Genomic DNA, 22278 nt, shown 5'->3' with positions numbered 1-22278 from the left:
TGGAGTCAGTTATTTTACCTTTATTTAAATAGGCAAGTCAGTTAAGAACAAATTCTTATTTTCAATGACGGCCAAGGAACAGTGGGTGCCTGTTCAGGGGCAGAACGACATATTTGTAACTTGTCAGCTTGGGGATATGAACTTGCAACCTTTTGGTTACTAGTCCAATACTCTAACCACTAGGCTACCCTGCCGCCCCGAATTGTTGTCTTTACAGGCAGCTAGCTGGCTCCTTTCTCCTTTCCCTCGGCCTGATAGGGCTCACATCCTTGTCTTGTCATAGCGTGTTGTAGCATCATATGCCATCACTGTAGCGTGTTAGTCTGTCATCAGGTGGAGTGGCTGCAGCAGGGGAGGTGAGGGGCGGTGTGGAGGTGGGGTGGGAGGTATTCAGCAGACAGTGAGCGCTAGCCTCATAAAGCCTTTATCACGCCTAAACGGCTCCATCTCCCAAAGCCAGGGCCAGATTAGCGCCGCCCATTCGAGTGGAACCATGAGAAGGCAGGAACCAACTAAACAAAGCTGTGAGGGGGAAGCCAACATAGACGCACCGGAGGGGGGGGGGGAGAGGTGTCACGCTTTTTTTAGGCTTCCTGATTGATGTGTCAATGGGCTTTTATTGCTGTTGTGTTCTCTGAAGAGTCAAGTCGATTACATGGAGAGCATTTTACACTTCAAAGTACCGTAGCATGGATGGATATACAGTATCCAAGATGTGAACATGTGAATGGGAACATGTCTTAGTTCTGGCAGCTCAAGTGCACAATGTACACGATGTAATGCAAATCTTACGTGCATATGTAACTGATGTAGGACTGCCGTTTTTACATAATACTAAAAACGGCTATAGTTAATGACTCTGTGTGTGTCTCTCCAAACACAGACCCACTAATGAAACATGACCTCTGACCCTTGTGTGTACCCAGGTGTGGCGTGTTGGCCGAGGGAGCTGTCAGTCTGCAGCTGGCCTATCTGGAGCTCTCAGTAGAATGGACCAGAGCAGACAGTCTAGCTGAGGATGCCTCCCGTCCATCCCCATCTCTACACCTGCTCTCTCACTTCTCACACCATGCTAGGAAGACGCACTCTGCACCTCTGCTTCTGACCCCCCCCACCCCACCCCTCCCAATACCTTATTTATCCCAGTATCTCCAATAACCTACTAATTTTAGGTTATTTGGAGGTCCTTTCTATACCCATTTCTGCCCACGAGTGAACTCTTGGTCATAATTTGTTTTTCTGGCCAGAAGACTGAAGGACATGTCCTTCTTCTCAGAGAGTGGTCCCAGACGGCAGGGTTCTGGTGGGACGCGGCGCTCCAGCCCCCGCAGGATGTCTGACCCGTGTCTGGTGTGTCTCCTGAGCCTGGCCCTCTGCCTGACCCTGTCTTCCTGTCAGCGGGCCGACCTCAGCGGGAAACACCCCATGGTCACCACGGGCTATGGCAAGCTGCGCGGCGTCAGGAAGGAGCTCAACAACGAGATCCTGGGGCCCGTGGAGCAGTACTTGGGCGTGCCCTATGCCACCCCGCCCATCGGCGAGCGTCGCTTCCAGCCCCCTGAGGCACCAGGTTCCTGGCAGGAGATCCGCAACGCCACCCAGTTTGCCCCTGTATGCCCGCAGAACGTACACGGGGTGCTGCCTGAGATTATGCTGCCGGTGTGGTTCACTGACAACCTGGATGCTGCAGCAGGCTACGTTCAGAACCAGAGTGAGGACTGTCTGTACCTCAATGTCTACGTGCCCACTGAGGATGGTGAGTCCAGCTCCTGTTCCATCTATCAGGCCAGAGTAAACTTCCAGTCAGGCAGGCTCAGGCTAGGACAGACTGTCTAGGGTTTCTACTGCTGGGGATGAAAAGATCTCCTCAGTTTTGGTCAGATAGTTCATTCACATCCTGTTCTAACTAGTGTGGAGTAGGTTAGGTTCATTTAAGGTTAGCAGTAAGATACCACATTTACGCCTATCACTTCTAACCTTGTGTTTGTTTCGTCTCCGGTTGAGAAGCAGGTCCTTCTTGGCTATCTCACTCCAGAGTAAGACGGTAGTATGAAAATGACCAGGATGCATCACATGTGTCATCCTCCTCAGCCTTTTTATGTCACAGTGCAACTGTTATTTGGTCCCAGCAAGAGGGAACGCTATTGAAGCATCTTTATAGAGTGGTATCATTTGGATCATTCTTTCAGGAGATTGTAATCAGAGACACAAGGGCTCTTAAACTGAGCCAATAGACACCCATGAGATTACCAAAGAATAGCAGCACTTACACTCATGTCAGCCTCGATTACTGTTTAGTCTGTTGTTCAGGCAAGGTTTCCTTGATATGCATACTGTACGCTAGTCCTGTCAGAGCAAGGGATTTTTAGCTTCAGTGTATAGTAGAGCTGGAAATTGCCCAGGACCTCACAATAGGATATTCTCTTTATTTTAACAGGGAGTCATGCCGAGACCAAGGTCTCTTTCACAAATGAGCCCTTTATACTCATCAATACACATCAAGCAATGTGTCAATCAATATACACTATATTTTCACGATACTTACGATATTTATTGGGATTTTCACGATTCTATATGTATTGCGATTTGACGTTAGAAACATGTTTCTCACTATATGTCTGCTGCAGAGAGATGAGAGGGAGCATGAGAAAAAGAGTGTTGGCCAACCATAAAAGTGCTCAAAACATGTTGGCTCACTATTTTAAAAAAAGATAGATAAAACGCTATAGGATGAAAAATACTGGAGTCTTGGCACAGGTACAGCCGACTAGAGCCAGCTAGCAACAAAAAACAACAACCTTGGAGTCCAAACTATTGATATAATATCCTCCAAAATGATACATAACTGTCAAACCCCCATCACTAGTGTATAGTGATGCTTCATGCTTTGTTGAAGGGTCGGCTCGGTCAAAAGGTCAGTGTTTGTTAGCTATGCTACTCCCTCACTGTGTGTCCACATTTGTTGAGGAAGTATATTTACCCATGGCTTGAGGATTGAGACATGTCAATGACAAAAATGTACTAGATAACATAAACTTAAAATGAACATGAGTTCTTGGCGAGGGACAACCGAAAATCTAGACCACAGTATTGAGAGGGAAAAACATGTCCCTCTAATGAAGCAAATTGATGAATTGTATGTTTACACCAGATCATCTCTATTGTCTGACCCAACTGGGCTTTGTTTGTTTCCCCGCTGTGTGCTCGGGAAAACAATATTCTGCACATACTTGTGAGACTTCTAGGTTTATCATTTACATATACGGGATTTGTATCTCCATTTTAGGCTGCCCAGTGGGCTTGCTTGTATCAAGGGCATTCGGGTTCTGAGAATTTCAGCTGTGCTCCTGAAATCCTTTGTGTACTGAATCTCATTGGAGTTGAGCATTAGCTATAATCAGATTTCAGGCAGTGTTACCAGTCCGTTTGGGGTTAAGCCATTTATAGCACTCATATTTAATTATTTTCAAGACCAGCACACCAATACACACACACACACACACATGCGCGCGCACACACACGCACACACACTCCGAAGTTAAATTCCTTTCCTGAAGATGATAATGTAGGTATGACATGTTAACATGCTCAGCTCAGTAACCAGTAAGCACAGTGAACCTATGATCAGGTTGAGAGACTTCATATGCTACAGATGATAGCTCATCTCCTTGGTTGTCATGGAGGTCAACCTCTATACATTAGCTTGTCATAATTGGTTGACCCAAAGCATCACTGCAATAGAGGGCCTGAGAATCCTAGCCTCATTGGTTCCCACTATCTGCCACGAACCAATCATCTCAGTAAGAAGTGCTTGCCTCAGCAGATCAGCCTGCTTCCATCTGCATCAAGCAGTGTTCTGACGGGGGTCTGCTGATCTCTGATTATATTCTATGTGACAGAAATCTACTGCTGACGATTGACGTAATAACTTAAAGGCACAATCTGTAAGATTTCCTGCTGTTTCATGTTTTTTAAATGTGTATTATTGATAGCATAGCCCAAACCAGAGTTTGGGCTGCTGTTGGGTTGAAGTACAGACTCTGGATTGGCTTTAAGGAGAGGGATAAACAAAGTGTTTTACTATTTTCTTTTGACAGGTTCTGGCCCCTTGTAGTCGATTAGTTGTCCAAGCATTGATTTATTTTGACTTAATAAAAGCATAATGGAACATAACAGTGTAACTTCAATATTCTCTTCAATCAGGACCAATTAAACACATTTGGAAAGGGAAGGATTTTTCTTCAAAGATTGTTCAGTATTCAGTAAAGCTAATTAGCAGGTAGTGTTTAACATAAGCCACATTCACAAACACACACACACACACACACACACACATATACATATATACACACACACACACACAGTACTGACTTCACACAGAATTGCAGTATGTCGATTCCCCCTGTACTGTAACACTGACCTCACAATAGAGACGCTTTTTATAGACCTAAAGTAAATGTCTAGGCTCTATAGTGTTACTGTAGTAACATATTGGGCTTTGCTTCACCCCATGATATGTCAAAACCCAGCTCACACAGTATACTAGATGTAATGGGCTTAGGCTACAGTCTACATTTAGTCGACATGCATATTTCAATGTGTATGAGACGTTGTAACAGAGAGTTCGAGTGTTTGCAATCCCATTGTGATGTCTACTCAGCAGCAATACACTGCGAAGGATGTGACATCACAATCCACCAGGCCACGTCTTGGCAGTGTTCCAAATTCATTTCCGTTTTAATCCGATCAATATGTTCCACAGCCAAACAGAAAGATGGTACGTGCTCAAGAGTCATTTCAAGCTTCAGAGTATAATACACATGAAGACTGGTAGGGTGATGATGATTGGTGGGGGAGGGGAAACTGATATGAATGTATAAATAAATGAATAAATAACAATTGACACTGCAGAAGAACTGCCGTGTGAATTGCCTCTGATGCAAGAACAAACCTCAAACAAATTATTCTATTTTTGCTATCGCAGCAGCCCTTGATCTGGTGAAAATTGGATCAGGATTGTTCTTCGGGGGAAATGAGACATCGTTGTGTACTGTATTGTAGCAGTCGCACCTCTGCTAGCTCCTGCCTAGTGCACAACTCCACAGCTAATTAGCCCAGAAACTGAAGGTTTATCTAATTCCATGTACACAAAAGAGGGATGCCTTTGAAAGTGAGCTTTGGGCTGGGATGGGAAACGAGGGGCACCAGAAACACTGCTGGATTCTAGCTCGACCTGGCCAACAGACATTTTTCATCCTGTTGATTAATTGCATTTAATCAAGTGAGCCAGCACCTTGAACACTAAATAGTGTATGAATAGGGTAGTGAGTTATGTTGTAAATCTTTTCTAAATACTGTAAGTACTGGAGAGAAGGGGAGATTACTGTAATTGGGAAGCCTGCGATTGGCTTGTGATTGGCTGAAATCATATTCTATGTCAAGTTGCTATGGGTTATGCTGCTTGGGAGGAAAATGGATTGTGTGTGATTTGGTTATTCCCAAGGGTACAGGAGTGCCTGTCTGTGAGTGAAAGTGTGTTTTTTCTTTTACATGTGGCTTGTGTTCTTGTCATATTCTGTCACATATTGTTAGGGGTCACTGCTCACACAGGCCTGTCGCTGTCCTCATCTATTACTTCCTGTGTGTGAAACAACTGAGTGTTCTTGAAAATATCAATGTTCCATGTTCATACAGTATTGACTTATTTTGACTTCGGGTCTATGGATTATTACAGTTTCCACACATCACAGTTCAATATCCCACACGCCCAAGGCCTGTTTAGTGCACCACTCTATGTATCCCCCTTATTGACTGTCCCTCTAATGGACCCTCATCTGCTACCTGAATCTGAGGCCTCAGAATGACCCAACACTCACAGACCATAGAGGAAACCACACATCACACCCTTTTGCCCAATTTTACGAGTAGTACCGTGGAAGGAGGAAATACTCAGACAGAACCCCCTCTGCTCTCAGCCTCTGAGCTCCTCCCTCCCTCTCTCTTTGTATCCCCCCTCCCTCCTCCTCTCTATGCGGGCTGTGGTAGAGGAGGTCACAGGCTCTGAATGCAAATCAGTTCCATGTCCTTCCCCACCAGGCCGCTATGTAGCCTGCTGCGCCCTCAACGCCAATGAAATTTGAATTGCTTTTTAGAATAATGAAAACAAAGCTGACCTAATGTCAGAGACAAACACGCACAGGGGCTCTTTCTAGTCCAGCTGTGCCTGGGTTCCTCACGTGGAGAATCCCCTGTACTGTATTAACCGCCAGCCTGCTCGGCGAGAGCACTGTGTCATTGCCTTCCTATTTCCCCCAGACGGTCGGATCGTCCGTATTTCAGCAGGCGGGGGGCCACAGAGCTAGGTATGGACGGAGGGAGGGGTATGGGAATGGCACTGTGAACACTGTGAGCCGCTGGAGAAGCACGACGGTGAGGGCATGATGCTGTGTCTCACACCTCGTCAAACACACAGCACAGTACGGTCATGACACACTGGGGAAATGGAGAAGGACAGCAGACAGCAGCTTATGTTCAGGCCGCTCCACGCTCACTCAACCGTGGAGAAACAGTGTTGACTGGGAGGAGGGGGACAGGAGCTGAGCTAAATGATCATCTGTGGACCACTGGATTTCACTGAACGCCAGCCCATTACATCATGTGTCAGTCAGTCTGCTGCCCAGCTCCTAATTGGAGCACATGTAAGGGCTGAAATAGATACTCTGTTCCTCTGTTGACCCAGCTACATTTCAACTGCACATATATTCAAATCAAGCTTGTTAAAATTCTTTAGACGTGTTTTTTTTCATCGGTGTGGTTGATTATTATGCGTAAGATGCGTTTTCTTTATTTTCTCACTCTTTTGGTTCCATGACTGATCCTGGCTGCATCTTCCTGCCAATTTCACTTTATAAATGGTGTTAGAATCAGGGGCCAAGCTTGCAGAAGAATTCTCCAAGGTAAAATAATCGGAATGAAAAATGTATTTGTGCCCTTATTGACCTGTCTAGAAACCGAAGGGAAGGCTTTCACATCTAGTAACACTGTTCTTGCTCAGTAGTATGCAGACAAACGGGGTGTCTACCGTTCTTTACCAAAACTTGTTGTGCCACCATCCTTTTCCTGGAAGTGTAACAATGAGTTCATTGGCGTGAGATTGATGGCTGAGAGATGAGGAAAGTGGCAATGAGGTTGTCCCTTTTTAAACGAGGCATGTAGTGTTCTACACATGCATTGCTTGCTGTTTTAGGCTGGGTTTCTGTACAGCACTTTGAGATATCAGCTGACGTAAGAAGGGCTATATGAATACATTTGATTTTGATTTGATGTACCGTATGTAAATACTGCAGTATGGTATACGTGTTTATGACGTATGTCCGGTGGAGTATTTGTGACTGTTTCAAGGATGGATGTGTGTATTAAGGTGTTCTTGGCCATTCTCAGACATCTTGTTCAATGTCAATGCATTGAAGCAGGCGTTTAGGTGCTGTAACTATTTCCTACTCTAAGTGGCTGTCTGTCCACGTGGAGCTGACAACTCCGTAGAACTGGCTCTGTCAATTAGATGTGAGAGAAGGCCCCAGCTACATCCCCATGTAGCACCACTGCACATGCTGACATCGTCGCTGAACACAAAGACAAACCTGTTTTGTTTCTCTCCCCACAGAGCCATGTCTCTGTTAGGAAACAACGCTATCATACCTGCTTGTCGCATCCCAAAATGCACTGCAGAAAATGTCCCAAAGTGCGCTCCAGCACATTACATTTTCTCCTCCAACACGACAAAAAAATCCTCCTTTGACAACACAACAGATCCCAACAAAACACATCCAACAATCATCCCGGATTGAGCCTCCTCTCCCATCAGAGACAGAATTGGGCTTCCAGGAAGCATTACGCCCATGCAAAGTCTTTAACTGAAGTCTGCCACTCTATTTCAAAGGGAGACGGGTTCCATTTCAGCAGAGCTGCTCTCTGTATGCAGCTTAAGCTTTTTAATGGGTATTAGAGCAGGTATGAAATCACTGTGCTCTCCATTAAGCAGTTAGGTGTGGTATTAAAGTGCTGCTGGGAAAGTGCTGACTGGACAGAGGGGCTAATCTTCCTTCCCCTCCATTTACAGGCTGTCTACCTGTCGCCCCTCACCCCCACCCCCTTACTGGAACTGCCCTTACACCAGGGGGACTGGGGGGCGGAAGGGAATCGGGTCAACATTGATCACTCCCCTTATAAAATAGCACTTGCAAATGAGGATTGAGGAAGCACTATAGTAATGACGAGAGAGAGCAGAGAGAGAGAGAGCGAGAGAGCAGTGCTGGTGCTCTGGGTGTGTCCCTGTTCCAGCAGCCATTCGTCCAGCAGTGCAGAGTGTTGGCTATGCGTTTTGCCAATAGATCTGTCTTTGTGGCACAGCGTGACAGAGGCTGTTGTTAGCACCTTATAAGGGAGCCATCAGAAGACAATGGGAGAGATGTAGTTAGCACACTGTGAGACTGATAAAGCTGCTGGCTCACCAACAGAGAGTATACTGTGTCTGTTAGACGAGAGAGTGTATCGCCAACACACAGGGAGAGAGGATCCACTGGACACAGACGTCTATTCAACATCTATTCCACATTGGTGCGACATAATTTCATTGAAATGATTCAACCATTGTGTGCCCAGTAAGGAGTGTGTTAGCACCATAAAGGGAGAGTGTGTTGTTAGCATAGCTAGCATGCCAGGTGGCACTATGTTATTAGCACACTGTGTGTGTGTGTGTGGACAGGCTAGCGTGCTAAATGCTAACAGTGATTGAGAGGGACGATAAAAGCTGTGTAGTGATTGGGCTGGCCATGTAGCGCTCCGCTGACAGATGGAGACAATAAACAAATGAACAGGATCCATATTGGCCAGGCTTACAGAGAGCGGCGTTATTGTCTTTCCCCTATGGAGCGTTTAACTGCCGTCACCATTAAAACGGAACGTGGACCTCTGTGACCTTGGCATAGGGGAGCCCTGTCAGAAGTCCTCACATGGCTGCGTAAATACTGAACCACCACTCCCTGGCCGGCTTCTTGTATGGTTACACTGGAGGAGGGAGAGACACTCACCACGTGCATTAACATCGCTGGAGTGTGCGTGTGTGTCCCTGGTCATCCCCTCCAGTGTAGTTGTGTATAGTGGCAGACCAGTCCCCATGGACGTGGTGTAGAGAGCCCAGATACCCTGTAGCCTGAGGGCTGCAGCGCTGGGCTAAGGGGCTAAGTGGGCACATGCTTCATGATGGGTTGGCATTCCCCTGTCTGCCTTCTGACGGCAAAGAATGATGGCTTGATTCTCTTCATTGATTTTCCTCTACAAAGCACTAACGTGTAGGGAATAAATGGGAAGAGAAAAACAATGAGATGTTCTCTGGGGTCGTTGACCAGGCAGCTCTTGGCTAGGCACTGTGCAGGGGAACAGGCTAGTTGTCTCCACAGGGCAAGTTGTATCTGTAATGCTCTCTTACTTTTGGCTTTCGGGTTGTTTCGGAGACTTTTGAAAATGAGATCGAGGTTGCTCTTCCTGCTTTGTCATTTTTCTCCTCTTGTGTTCTTGTTCACTTTTTAGTTTTTTTGCTTTTTCAGCAAAGTGCAATCTTTTTGAATTTTCTCTTTTCTCTTTTCCCTCCCTTTTTTTCTGAACCTTAGGTCCACTCACAAAAAAACACGATGAGTCTACAATGAACAAACCGAGGGATGAAGGTATTTTTGTTGCATGTTTTACCCTTTTTGTTGTATTTTTCAAACGTTTGGAGGGGATAGTTAAATTGAATAACAAACTTATATTAGTAGTTTGTTTCTAAGTGTAATCACTTATTATTTTTCTCTGTAATTGTAATCGTCTCACAATAATATAATATATACAATTATACATTATTTTATACCATATACTTAAAACTAGCTACACTAGTTAATGGTGTGAAGTAGACTGATATAGACTCTCACTCTCACTCTGTCTCTCACACACACACACACACACACACACACACACACCTCAGTTGTTCCACCCATCCTTGCCACAGAGCAGTTTCCTCCTTTTTCGCTATATGGTTAATCAACCAATAAACAGAATTTGTTATGCATAGAACTTTTTACAAAGTCATGCTGTTTTGACTGTATTCTGTCTTGCGCCAGTGAATATTTAACCTTGTGTAATATTCTTTACCTTCCATCATTTGGATTTGGTCATTTGATTGATCCACTTTACCATTTCTTTATTAAGTTATTTGTTGGGGAATAGGGGAGGATTTTTTACAGTAAAAGCATGATAGTTTGGGTGGGTGGTGGGGGCGGGGGGCTTGTAGGCTGTCATTTTGAATGGATTACAAGCAGTGGAGCTTGCTAACTGACATGCATTACACATGCAAATAACCAGGTAATCAGTTGTTAAAACTAGCCAGGAAAAAGATGCATTGACTTTATGTAATCAAGAAGTTTGAAAGATCAGACTGGTTACCATAGTGTTTTGTGTGTGTGTGCATCTTTGTGTGTGCATCTGATCAGGTGTGTGTGTGTCTGATTTGTATATATGTGCGTGTGATGATGTGGGCGTGCATGTGTTAGTGTGTGTGCATGTGTTAGTGTGTATGCTGTTTACGTGTTGTCCCATTCTGCCATCTCTAATTGCTATGGTTTAAAAGGAGACAGAGCTTGCTAATCCATTTGGAGAGGGAGAGAGGGGAAGAGGGAGAGAGGGAGAATATTTTCGGGGCTGTTTTGAAGCAGGCAGGACAGTGAGGGCATTGTTGGCCCTGTAGGCCTGGGATTCAGGCTGAGTGAGACTGCTCCTGTCCTCTCCCCATCTGGACACAGGCTCATCCCCAACTGTCACTGCAAGGTTAGAGAGGAAATTGATACACACGTTCTCACACTCAAATGCACTCTTATCATGCACTAACACACGCACTAACACATGCACTCTTATCATGCACTAACACATGCACTCTTATCATGCACTAACACATGCACTCTTATCATGCACTAACACATGCACTCTTATCATGCACTAACACACGCACTCTTATCATGCACAAACACATGCACTAACACATGCACTCTTATCATGCGTGAAAACACACACATATGACCTCCAAGCACTCTCACATACACATGAATCCAGACACTGCTGCCATGTTCGCTCTGGTGCTGAAGCTTAGCAACACCTCCATGAGAATGAATGAATTATATATAAAGGGATGTACAGCTACATATATATGATGTACAGTTCCTTCAGAAAGTATTCACACCCCTTTACTTTTTCTACATTTTGTTGTGTCACTGCCTGAATTTAAAATGGATTAAATTGAGATGTTGTGTCACTGGTCTACAGACAATACCCCATAATGTCAGTGGAATTTTGTTTGTAGAAAATGTTCGAAATTAATGAAAAAGTTCCCTCAGTCGAGCAGTGAATATCAAGCACAGATTCAACCACAAAGACCAGGGATTTTTCAATGCCTTACAAAGAAGGGAACCGATTGGTTGATGTGTAAAGAGAATAAAAGGACGCTGAATATCCCTTTGAGCACGGCAAAGTTATTCATTATCACTACAGAGATACAGGCGTCCTTCCTAACTCAATTGCCGGAGAGGAAGGAAACTGTTCAGGGATTTCACCATGAGGCCAATGGTGATTTTAAGACAGTTAGTGGTGATATGAGAACTGAGGATGGATCAACAACATTGTAGTTACTCCACAATTCTAACCTAAATGACAGAGTGAAAAGAAGGAAGCCTGCACAGAATCAAAATATTCCAATACGTACATCATGTTTGCAACAAGCCACTAAAGTAGCACTGCAAAAATTGTGGCAAGGAAATCAACTAAATACAAAGCATTGCTGGGGGCAAATCCAACACATCACAGAGTACCACTCTTCATATTTTCAAGCATGGTGGTGGCTGCATCATGTTATGGGTACGCTGTTATTGGCAAAGACTAGGGAGTCTTTTTTTGGATAAAACAAATTGGAATACAGCTAAGCACAGGCAAAATCCTAGAGGAAAACCTGGTTCAGTTTTCTTTCCTACAGACACTGGGAGACAAATTCACCTTTCAGCAGGACAATAACCTAAAACACAAGGCCAAATATACACTGGAGTTGCTTACCAAGATGACATTGAATCTTCCTAAGTGGCCTAGTTACAGTTTTAACTTAAATCGTCTTGAAAATCTATGGCACTGTAAATATTATATACATATGCATATTACATGCATGCCACATACGTGGGGCAGTGTCTAAAATCTGCTCCTGTGACTGGGTATGTTACTGACATTGTTAATAGTTTAATGAAATGCTGTCTGACAAGATGTGAGTCAATCACTTAGGGAGATCTCTCTGAGGAGACGGGTACACCTGGAGACTGCTGCAGGTGGCTCAAAGACATATTTACTCACTATGAACAGACATGCTGCAACATCATGTTAGACATGTACGCACATACATGCAATCAACCTCCAACGCACATGTACAGTGCATTCGGAAAGTTTTCAGACCCCTTGACTTTTTCCACATTTTGTTACATTACAGCCTTATTTGAAAATGTATTGAATTGTTCGTTTTCTCGTCATCAATCTACACACAATACCCCATAATGACAAAGCAAAAACTTATTTTTTTTAACATTTACATAATGATTCAGTACTTTGTGGAAGCACCTTTGGCAGCGATTACAGCCTAGAGTCTTCTTGGGTATGATGCTACAAGCTTGGCACACCTGTATTTAGGGAGTTTCTTCCATTCTTCTCTGCAGATCCTCGCAAGCTCTGTCAAGTTGGATGGGGAGCGTTGCTGCACAGCTATTTTCAGGTCTCTCCAGAGATGTTTGATCGGGTTCAAATCTGGGCTCTGGATGAGCCACAAAAGGACATTCATGACCATAGCCACAACTCCTGCGTTGTCGTGGCTGTGGGCTTAGAGTTGTCCTGTTGGAAGGTGAACCTTTGCACCAGTCATCAGACCAGATAATCTTGTTTCTCATGGTCTGAGAGTCCTTTAGGTGCCGTTTGGCCAAATCCAAGCGGGCTGTCATATGCCTTTTACTGAGGAGTGGCTTCCGTCTGGCCACTCTACCATAAAGGCCTGATTTGGTGGAGTGCTGCAGAGACGGTTGTCCTTTTGGAAGGTTCTCCCATCTCCACAGAGGAACTCTGGAGCTCTGTCAGAGTAACCATCAGGTTCTTGGTCACCTCCCTGACCAAGGCCCTTCTCCCCCAAATGCTCAGTTTGGCCAGGCGGCCAGCACTAGGAAGAGTCTTGGTGGTTCTAAACTTTTTCCATTTATGATGATGGAATGATGGAGGCCTTTGTGTTCTTGGAGACCTTTAATGCTGCAGAAAATGTTGGGTACCCTTCCCCAGATCTTTACATCGACACAATCCTGTCTTGGACTATTCCTTCAACCTTATATAGACAGGGGTGTGCCTTTCCATATCATGTCCAATCAATTGAATTTACCACAGTTGGACTCCAATCAAGTTGTAGAAACATCTCAAGGATGATCAATGAAGACAGGATGCACCTGTACCTATTTCTGTTTTTTATTCTTAAGAAATGTTCTGAAATGTCTAAAAAAACAGTTTTTCGCTTTGTCATTATGGGGTATTGTGTGTAGATTGATGAGGAAAATAATTTATTTAACCCATTTTAGAATGAGGTTGTAAAGTAACAACATGTGGAAGAAGTCCAGGGACCTGAATAATTTCAGAATGCACATACTTGATACACACGGGAAACTGTTGAGTGTGAAAAACCCAGCAGTGTTGCAGTTCTTGACACACTCAAACCGGTGCGCCTGGTACCTACTACCATACCCCTTTTAAAGGCACTCGTTTGTCTTGCCCATTCACTCTCTGAATGGCACACATACACAATCCATTTTGCTATTGTCTCAAGGAAAATCCTTCTTTAACCTGTCCCCTCCCCTTCATCTACACTGATTGAAGTGGATTTAACAAGTGACATCAATAAGGGATCATAGCTTTCACCTGGATTCACCTGGTCAGTCTATGTCATGGAAAGAGCAGGTCCTAATGTTTTGTACAGTCAGTGTACTTTAATTTAGCTCTTATTCACGCACAGATAATTGAATGCTTTGTGTGGGTTATACAATGAGATATATTGTCTTGCTTCCTTTGGAGGTCACACATACACACAACAGACATACAGCGACAGTCTCAGAGACAAAGGTCTCAGTTCAATCCTGATCGCAGTTCAACCCTGATCGCAGAAGTTCAACCCTGATCGCAGAAGTTCAACCCTGATCGCAGAAGTTCAGCGCTGTAGGGCCGAATGCCATTTAAAGGCAATGTGTGCGTAGACGGCGTTCTCAGTAAACTATGCTTTACATTTCAATCGCGCCATGAATGCTGAACTTCCGTGAAATGGGAAACGTATTTCCTGCTCCAGGTATTCCAAGTGTCCTAGCTCTGCTCTAGATGAGCGCCAGTCCAGTGCTGCGTGTCCCTCTCTGTCCCTGTGTGTGTGTGTGTGTGTGTGTGTGTCATTTGTCATGTGCTTGTGGAGTGTGACTGCCTGGTGACAGAGAGGAGAGCTGATCCATTAGCCAGGCATCACACCCAGGGCTCTGCTGGCCTGGTAATGCTGGGATAATTGAACTTGTTTACATCTCCTCTGGGAAATCACCAGAGGCTCACAACACACCGGAGAGAGGGGGGAAGGGAATGGAGGGTGGGAGAGTGTGTGAATTCCTCCATTGCTGAGTGTGTGCATATGCAATGTTGGTTGCATAAGTGTGAATATCGGAGAGATGGGAAAAGAGTGCGAGTGTGTGTGTGTTAGGGCTTTAATGTATTGTGTGTGAATGTTCATGTCTCTCGAGTGCACTGTATGTTCTATAAAAGGTGACTGCATGTATGTGTATTGATAAATTGTACATTGTTGCAGTGGTGTGTGAGTGATGCGTTCTGGTGCATGTGTAACCTGAGATTCAGGTTGTGATGCAGGCGGGTGTGCAAATACGTGAGTAGAATTTGTTACCACGGCAACAGGCTCCGAGTGAGTCAATGCAATGGAATGGCTGGTGCGGTTCTATTAGAGCGAGAGGAGGCAGTTTCCATAGCGACTCAGCATCGCAGCTGCCTGCCTGTGTCTCTGTGTGTGTCAGTGTGCGCGCTTTTGTGCATTTTCCTACATGCATCTCTGTGTCCGTGAAGAGACCTTGCCATGTACAACTTTGTAACGGTTTGTTTAATATCATCCCATCCCACCATTTTCTTGTGACATTACTCTTTCTCCTTCTCCTGCTGACTCCCTCTCTCTCTCTCTCGCTTTTCCCATCTTTCTCCCTCTGTCTCTTTCCTATCTCTTTCCAGAAAGTCATCAGGGTAAACAGATGCTGTGGCTGTTATTTATGTTTCCACTTGGTCTGGCTCTCATATGAATTATCCACAGGGCTAACTGGGAACCACTGGCAGCTCTGCCTTATTAAAGACACGCAGACCGTACCACAGTACCTCAAAGAGAGGGGGGACCCTGAAAAACCCAGATCGTACCATTATACTGCAGTAGGAGAGACAGTGGCAGACTGTACCATAACTCACCAGAAGGGACAGTGAGAGTTAGACTGTACCATAATACCACAGAGAGAGGGGACGCAGGGAAACTTACAGATAGGACCACGACACTACAAGAGGGAACAGAAAAATACAGACTGCCATGACAACACTAAGACGATGTTCCAATATCTAAAATGGCTAACCATTGATAAGAGACAGTACTGGATAGGATCCAACCTTATAGCTTTCAACACTATTGCGTCAACCTATAATGTCACCTCAGTTCAATATGAAGAGTAGGAATGAGCAGAAGAAGTGTATGTTTCAAACTTTGGGGATATAGTTAAAGATGAGGGAGATCAAAAGGCACATACAGATGTAGGATCTTAATTTGAGCCAGTTTGCTACATCAGGTAAATAATCCTGCAGCAACAGGGAATGTGTATTATTATGTTGATCATAATTAATGGACATTTTTTTGTAGGAACTGATACATTTTTCCTTTAGGGCCAGTGGAAATTAAACTTTAGAAGCCTTTTTAGCCTGTGCAGGAAAAATCTCAGCAACGAAAGAGTGATCCAATTAAGATCCTACATCTGTATGCAGATTAATGCTTTTTTTGTGAATGGCTTTGTGGACATTCCTGTGGATTGTTTTTTTGTAGATAGGCCAAAAGTTGTCATCTCTTTCTCAGAATCTAAAGTGTTTCTACTCTCTTTCTCTCATCCTCTCATCTTTTTGTGTTTGTGCATACTTCTGTGTATGTCCACGTCCCGTTCTTCGCCACAGATATCCGTGACCGTCGGAAGAAGCCGGTCATGTTGTTCATCCATGGCGGCTCCTACATGGAGGGGACGGGAAACATGTTCGACGCCAGCATCCTCGCAGCCTACGGCAACGTCATCGTGGTCACCATGAACTACCGTCTGGGCGTGCTCGGTGAGTCTGTCTGTCTGCATACTATGACACCACTTCCTGCTTGCACCATCAGGTCCCAGAACTCTTATTCTATGGTTTCACTCTCCTTAATTAGACGATTTACACTTATATAGAACGAGGCGCTTTTCCTAATGATGTGGACTGACCAGGAATATATCTGGGTCCTAGTTATAGTCTACAGCTAGGTCCTGATCACATGACCAGAACAGTAGAACCATCTGGCCCTAGCTGTACCATGTGACCTGAGTTTTGTGTGCTCTGCCCTGTCCCTGTGTACAGACTCTGAGCCAGTGGACAGGAGTTTAGTCAGCTGCTCTGAGGGGCTGACTGCCTGTTTGTTTCTACAGCTGTTTGTTTGTGTACTGTACACCACAGAGCATCCACAGTCTCCATTGTGGTTGCCAGGTTGGGTAATGGGATCTGGTTTATTGTATCAAGCCTGTCTCAACACATCAGAGTATTCATAAAGAGAGAAATGGGAGTATTTTAGGATACAGTCCAAGCTTTGCCACTAGTGTAAACACAGTGGAACGTGATCCACACAGGCATTGACAGACGGGGCCAGCCAGTAGAGGGAACATACTGCGAGTTTGAGGTGCACCTGGCAGCAGCTCTGTCCTGCCTGCTAGATTTGGGCCTGCCTGTTTTGAGGTGCATGTGTCATGTGCTGTTATGCTTTTCTACATCTGTCTGACAAACTGGAAACATTAGCGAGTGGAGCGTGAGAACAATCCGCTGTGTGAACTTAAGTTTCCTTAATGCACTATCTAATCCTTGCTCTGCATGCCTCTAATTCACTGATCCAAACAGTCCTCAATGGAGTCCATGTTTGCATCATTCCCAAGCCAAATAGTAGTCTTTGTCTGTGTGATTTACATACTGTATGTGTGCTGTGTGCAGTTTACCCGTGTGTAGTGTACAGTATTTATGCACCACACACACAGTGACATACAGAGGTAGAGAGAGATCCTGCTGAGCGATGCAGAGAGATGATGCAGTGCCCTCGATTCCTCTAACATGGTTGAACATTTTGGTACGTGGGCGAGTAGACTAACCTCGCTCTCTCTCTCTCTCTCTCTCTCTCTCTCTCTCTCTCTCTCTCTCTCTCTCTCTCTGTTTCCTCTTTCTCGCTCCCTCTGTTCTGCTTTTAATGGGTTACTCTACTGTACTGAAGTGTGTGTGTGTGTTGTATGTGTTTGCATACGGGCGTGTATGTTTGAATATGTAACAGTACAATGTGCCATCCATCCTCACCACCCACACTCTCAATGGACAAAAACGTTTTTGGCCTGAAAAGAGAGAGACAACTGCTCCACATTTCTACAATAGGTTTAGCACATAATCACACAGTATTATCCTATACTTATGCACGCGCACACTCACATATGCCAACCGTATTTCAGCCTGTGCCTTTAACAGAGAGATGAGAGGGAGGGAGGGGACGACAGAGAAGGGGGATAGAGACAGATGAGAGAGGGAGAAACAGAGAGACATAGCTAAAGAGAGGGAAGGAGCAACAGAAGGGGGAGATGGGAACAATCTAAAAATAAACCATCAGAAGTGCTTTTTAAATCTGCGGCGAAGCAACAAAAAAAAATTCATTCAAACAAATGTTAATGCAATGTGGCCACGGCGCGCACACACACACACACATATAGGCTTACACACATCTCTATATACTCACATACAGTTACATAAGGGGTTTCACTTTCTTTTTTAGCGCTTGGTGGATGTTAAGTTAATTCACGATATGCTTGTGATTTGTGAAAGGGGGGAATATGTCTATAAGAAAATCCTAAATGTCTGCCATGTACAGTCCAGGAGTGTTTAGCATGGTGAAGTTAGGAGTGTGTATACTAGTACCTACCTACAGTAGAGCTCCACCCCAACGCTGCTGCCTGCTCACCTTGCCCCTACCTTCCTCCTGGCTGCTCCAGGCCCATGCAGCCTCCTGATTTGTGCTGTAAAGCCATCTGTTCTGACTAATTAACTAATTAATGAACTCTGGGAAAGGGCCCACCGTCACTGGGCTGTGGGAGAGAGAGAGGGGCTGTCTCACATCAAGAACACTCCGCTCTCCTCCTTCTCCTTTTTTCTCCTTCCTCCTCATTCTTCTTCTTCTTTTTGTTCATCTCATCCCCGTTCTCTCCATCAGATCAGTCCCATCTGATTGACAAAATCGGATGACTCTTAATGAGTTAATCTCATGTGTTTGTTTCTCTCCCTCTGCAACCAACAAACACCAAATCACAGAATTATGATTCCCAGCTCTCTCCTGATGCACCCAAGGAGTTATTTTAGTTATTAATACTTCAGCATACATTCTATTGGTTTGGATGTACAATATAATTACAACCCCGGCTCAGACTGAATAAATATAGCCAGTATTGCGATCATATGGTTATTGTTGCATGGGGCTGTCAGGAGAGAGTGAATTCGCTTGCACAAATTAACCGAGTGGAGGAAGCATGAAATGAAAAGAGAAAGGGTTGTGATGTTACTGTATGCAATCATCATTTAGATGGTCAAACGACACACTAGAATAGAATATACCACAACCCAATACTGCATACCACAACAGGATGACATTGTAGAGAGCACAACAGCCCAATAACAGAATGCAGTGCCTTAGTGGTTTCTATAAAACGCACAGATACTGATGAAGGCCGCGGTGGATACAGTTGATCTCAAAGGTTACCTTACAATGAGCAATTTCACTTATGAGTCCAATTTTACGCTGTTAGACACAGGCTCGTGTTTACAACAATATTAAAAAGAGCAAACCGTCCATGAACAATTTAGTCTGAAAACACAGCACTTCTCTGTGAGCACAGCCTCATCTGTGGAGGACAAACAGCTTACAGTAATACTCCATCTGTAAAGAACAAACACAGGAAATTTGACGTGTACATCTGTGGATTTACCTCCATTAAGGGATTTTATACACAACCTGACCCCTGTGTTTGTCCCTCTGTCTCTATAATTCTGTTTTGTCTATGTATCTCTCCTAGTCTTCTTACTACACTGCTCAAAAAAATAAAGGGAACACTAAAATAACACATCCTAGATCTGAATGAATGAAATATTCTTATTAAATACTTTTTTCTTTACATAGTTGAATGTGCTGACAACAAAAGCACACAAATTATCAATGGAAATCAAATGTATCAACCCATGGAGGTCTGGATTTGGAGTCACACTCAAAATCAAAGTGGAAAACCACACTACAGGCTGATCCAACTTGGATGTAATGTCCTTAAAACAAGTCAAAATGAGGCTCAGTAGTGTGTGTGGCCTCCACGTGCCTGTATGACCTCCCTACAACGCCTGGGCATGCTCCTGATGAGGTGGCGGATGGTCTCCTGAGGGATCTCCTCCCAGACCCTTTCCAGACCGAGTGTATAGGTTCCTGCATCAGAAAGCTTAATGGACTTAATGGTTCGTAGGATTTCATCGCCTTTACAGAGTTCAACAGTGCTCCCAGGTTTTCCCCATATCATGGAAAACCTATCCACCTTTGTGGGATCCCCTATGCTATAAGGATACCCTCTTCTCCAATCCCAAAACTGTCCCAAGTTGGTTATCATGTAATCCCCATACAGACACCCTCCCCCATTACACAGGTACACTGGCACCCTCCTATACACAGGTGTTAAAACCAAACTCATTTTCACACCACATTCATCAGAGAAAATATGATGACACTATAATGTAAATTTCACTGCCTTTTTGTATTAAATTACCTTAATATCAGTATTACAAATGACCCTAGATTCTCCATCCAAATGGCTTTCCAATGAGGCTGATCAGACCACAAAGGAAGGTTACAATGGAGGTCATAAGTCATACCATCCCTCCAAAGAAGTGTTTCTTACTACACTGTTCAAAAAAATAAAGGGAACACTAAAATAACACATCCTAGATCTGAATGAATGAAATATTCTTATTAAATACTTTTTTCTTTACATAGTTGAATGTGCTGACAACAAAATCACAAAAATTATCAATGGAAATCAAATGTATCAACCCATGGAGGTCTGGATTTGGAGTCACACTCAAAATTAAAGTGGAAAACCACACTACAGGCTGATCCAACTTTGATGTAATATCCTTAAAACAAGTCAAAATGAGGCTCAGTAGTGTGTGTGGCCTCCACGTGCCTGTATGACCTCCCTTCAATGCCTGGGCATGCTCCTGATGAGGTGGCGGATGGTCTCCTGAGGGATCTCCTCCCAGACCTGGACTAAAGCATCCGCCAACTCCTGGACAGTCTGCGGTGCAACGTGGCATTGGTGGATGGAGAGAGACATGATGTCCCAGATGTCCTCAATTGAATTCAGGTCTGGGGAACGGGCGGGCCAGTCCATAGCATCAATGCCTTCCTCTTGCAGGAACTGCTGACACACTCCAGCCACATGAGGTCTAGCATTGTCTTGCATTAGGAGGAACCCAGGGCCAACCGCACCAGCATATGGTCTCACAAGGGGTCTGAGGATCTCATCTCGGTACCTAATGGCAGTCAGGCTACCTCTAGCGAGCACATGGAGGGCTGTGCGGCACCCCAAAGAAATGCCACCCCACACCATGACTGACCCACCGCCAAACCGGTCATGCTGGAGGAAGTTGCAGGCAGCAGAACGTTCTCCATGGCGTCTCCAGACTGTCACGTCTGTCACATGTGCTCAGTGTGAACCTGCTTTCATCTGTGAAGGGCACAGGGTGCCAGTGGCGAATTTGCCATTCTTGGTGTTCTCTGGCAAATGCCAAATGTCCTGCACGGTGTTGGGCTGTAAGCACAACCCCCACCTGTGGACGTCGGACCCTCATACCACCCTCATGGAGTCTGTTTCTGACCGTTTGAGCAGACACATGCACATTTGTGGCCTGCTGGAGGTCATTTTGCAGGGCTCTGGCAGTGGTCCTCCTTGCATAAAGGCGGAGGTAGTGGTCCTGATGCTGGGTTGTTGCCCTCCTACGGCCTCCTCCACATCTCCTGATGTACTGGCCTGTCTCCTGGTAGCGCCTCCATGCTCTGGACACTACGCTGACAGACACAGCAAACCTTCTTGCCACATCTCGCATTGATGTGCCATCCTGGATGAGCTGCACTACCTGAGCCACTTGTGTGGGTTGTAGACTCCGTCTCATGCTACCACTAGAGTGAAAGCACCGCCAGCATTCAAAAGTGACCAAAACATCAGCCAGGAAGCATAGGAACTGAGAAGTGGTCTGTGTTCCCCACCTGCAGAACCACTCCTTTATTGGGGGTGTCTTGCTAAATGCCTATAATTTCCACCTGTTGTCTATTCCATTTGCACAACAGCATGTGAAATGTATTGTCAATCAGTGTTGCTTCCTAAGTGGACAGTTTGATTTCACAGAAGTGTGATTGACTTGGAGTTACATTGTGTTGTTTAAGTGTTCCCTTTAGTTTTTTGAGCAGTGTATATCTCGGTCTCTCTCTTATTGGCCTTGTATCTATGATGGGTTGGTTCCCCCCCTCTGATACACAGAGATGTGTTTGGACAATGTAAAGTCCCTTCCGTGATATTCATCCCATCTGTCCATCACTCTTCATCATCCACGTTCCATTTGAATAATGCACTGAATCTATATGCTTCCTTTGTATCCATCGCCTTTCACATCTCCTTTTTCTTTCCATTCCATACCCCCCTTCCTCCTCTCCTCTCTGGGTAGAGCTCTATTCACCTACTCATGTATTCATATAGCCGTTTGTTCGGTTACTTCCTGATAATTGTCCTGTTCGTATCTGAGACACTGGGTATGTAGTATAGGTCGACC

General features: G+C 44.7%; 1 protein-coding gene across 1 annotated transcript in view; it reads left to right on the top strand.

The window, feature by feature from the left end:
- LOC115135683 (neuroligin-2-like) overlaps nucleotides 1–22278 on the top strand; it is a 73615-nt gene that overhangs the window by 24958 nt on the left and 26379 nt on the right. Inside the window, exons 2-4 of the mRNA XM_065023614.1 lie at nucleotides 927–1756; nucleotides 9669–9722; nucleotides 16327–16476. Of these exons, the coding sequence (XP_064879686.1) occupies nucleotides 1261–1756; nucleotides 9669–9722; nucleotides 16327–16476 (700 nt within the window). The 5' untranslated portion in view covers nucleotides 927–1260. The remainder of the gene's footprint in view (nucleotides 1–926; nucleotides 1757–9668; nucleotides 9723–16326; nucleotides 16477–22278) is intronic.

This window comes from Oncorhynchus nerka, linkage group LG10, assembly GCF_034236695.1.
Source record: "Oncorhynchus nerka isolate Pitt River linkage group LG10, Oner_Uvic_2.0, whole genome shotgun sequence".
NCBI lineage: Eukaryota > Metazoa > Chordata > Actinopteri > Salmoniformes > Salmonidae > Oncorhynchus > Oncorhynchus nerka.
Note: the sequence above shows the minus strand (reverse complement) of the source record. Positions and strands in the feature narration are given on the sequence as shown.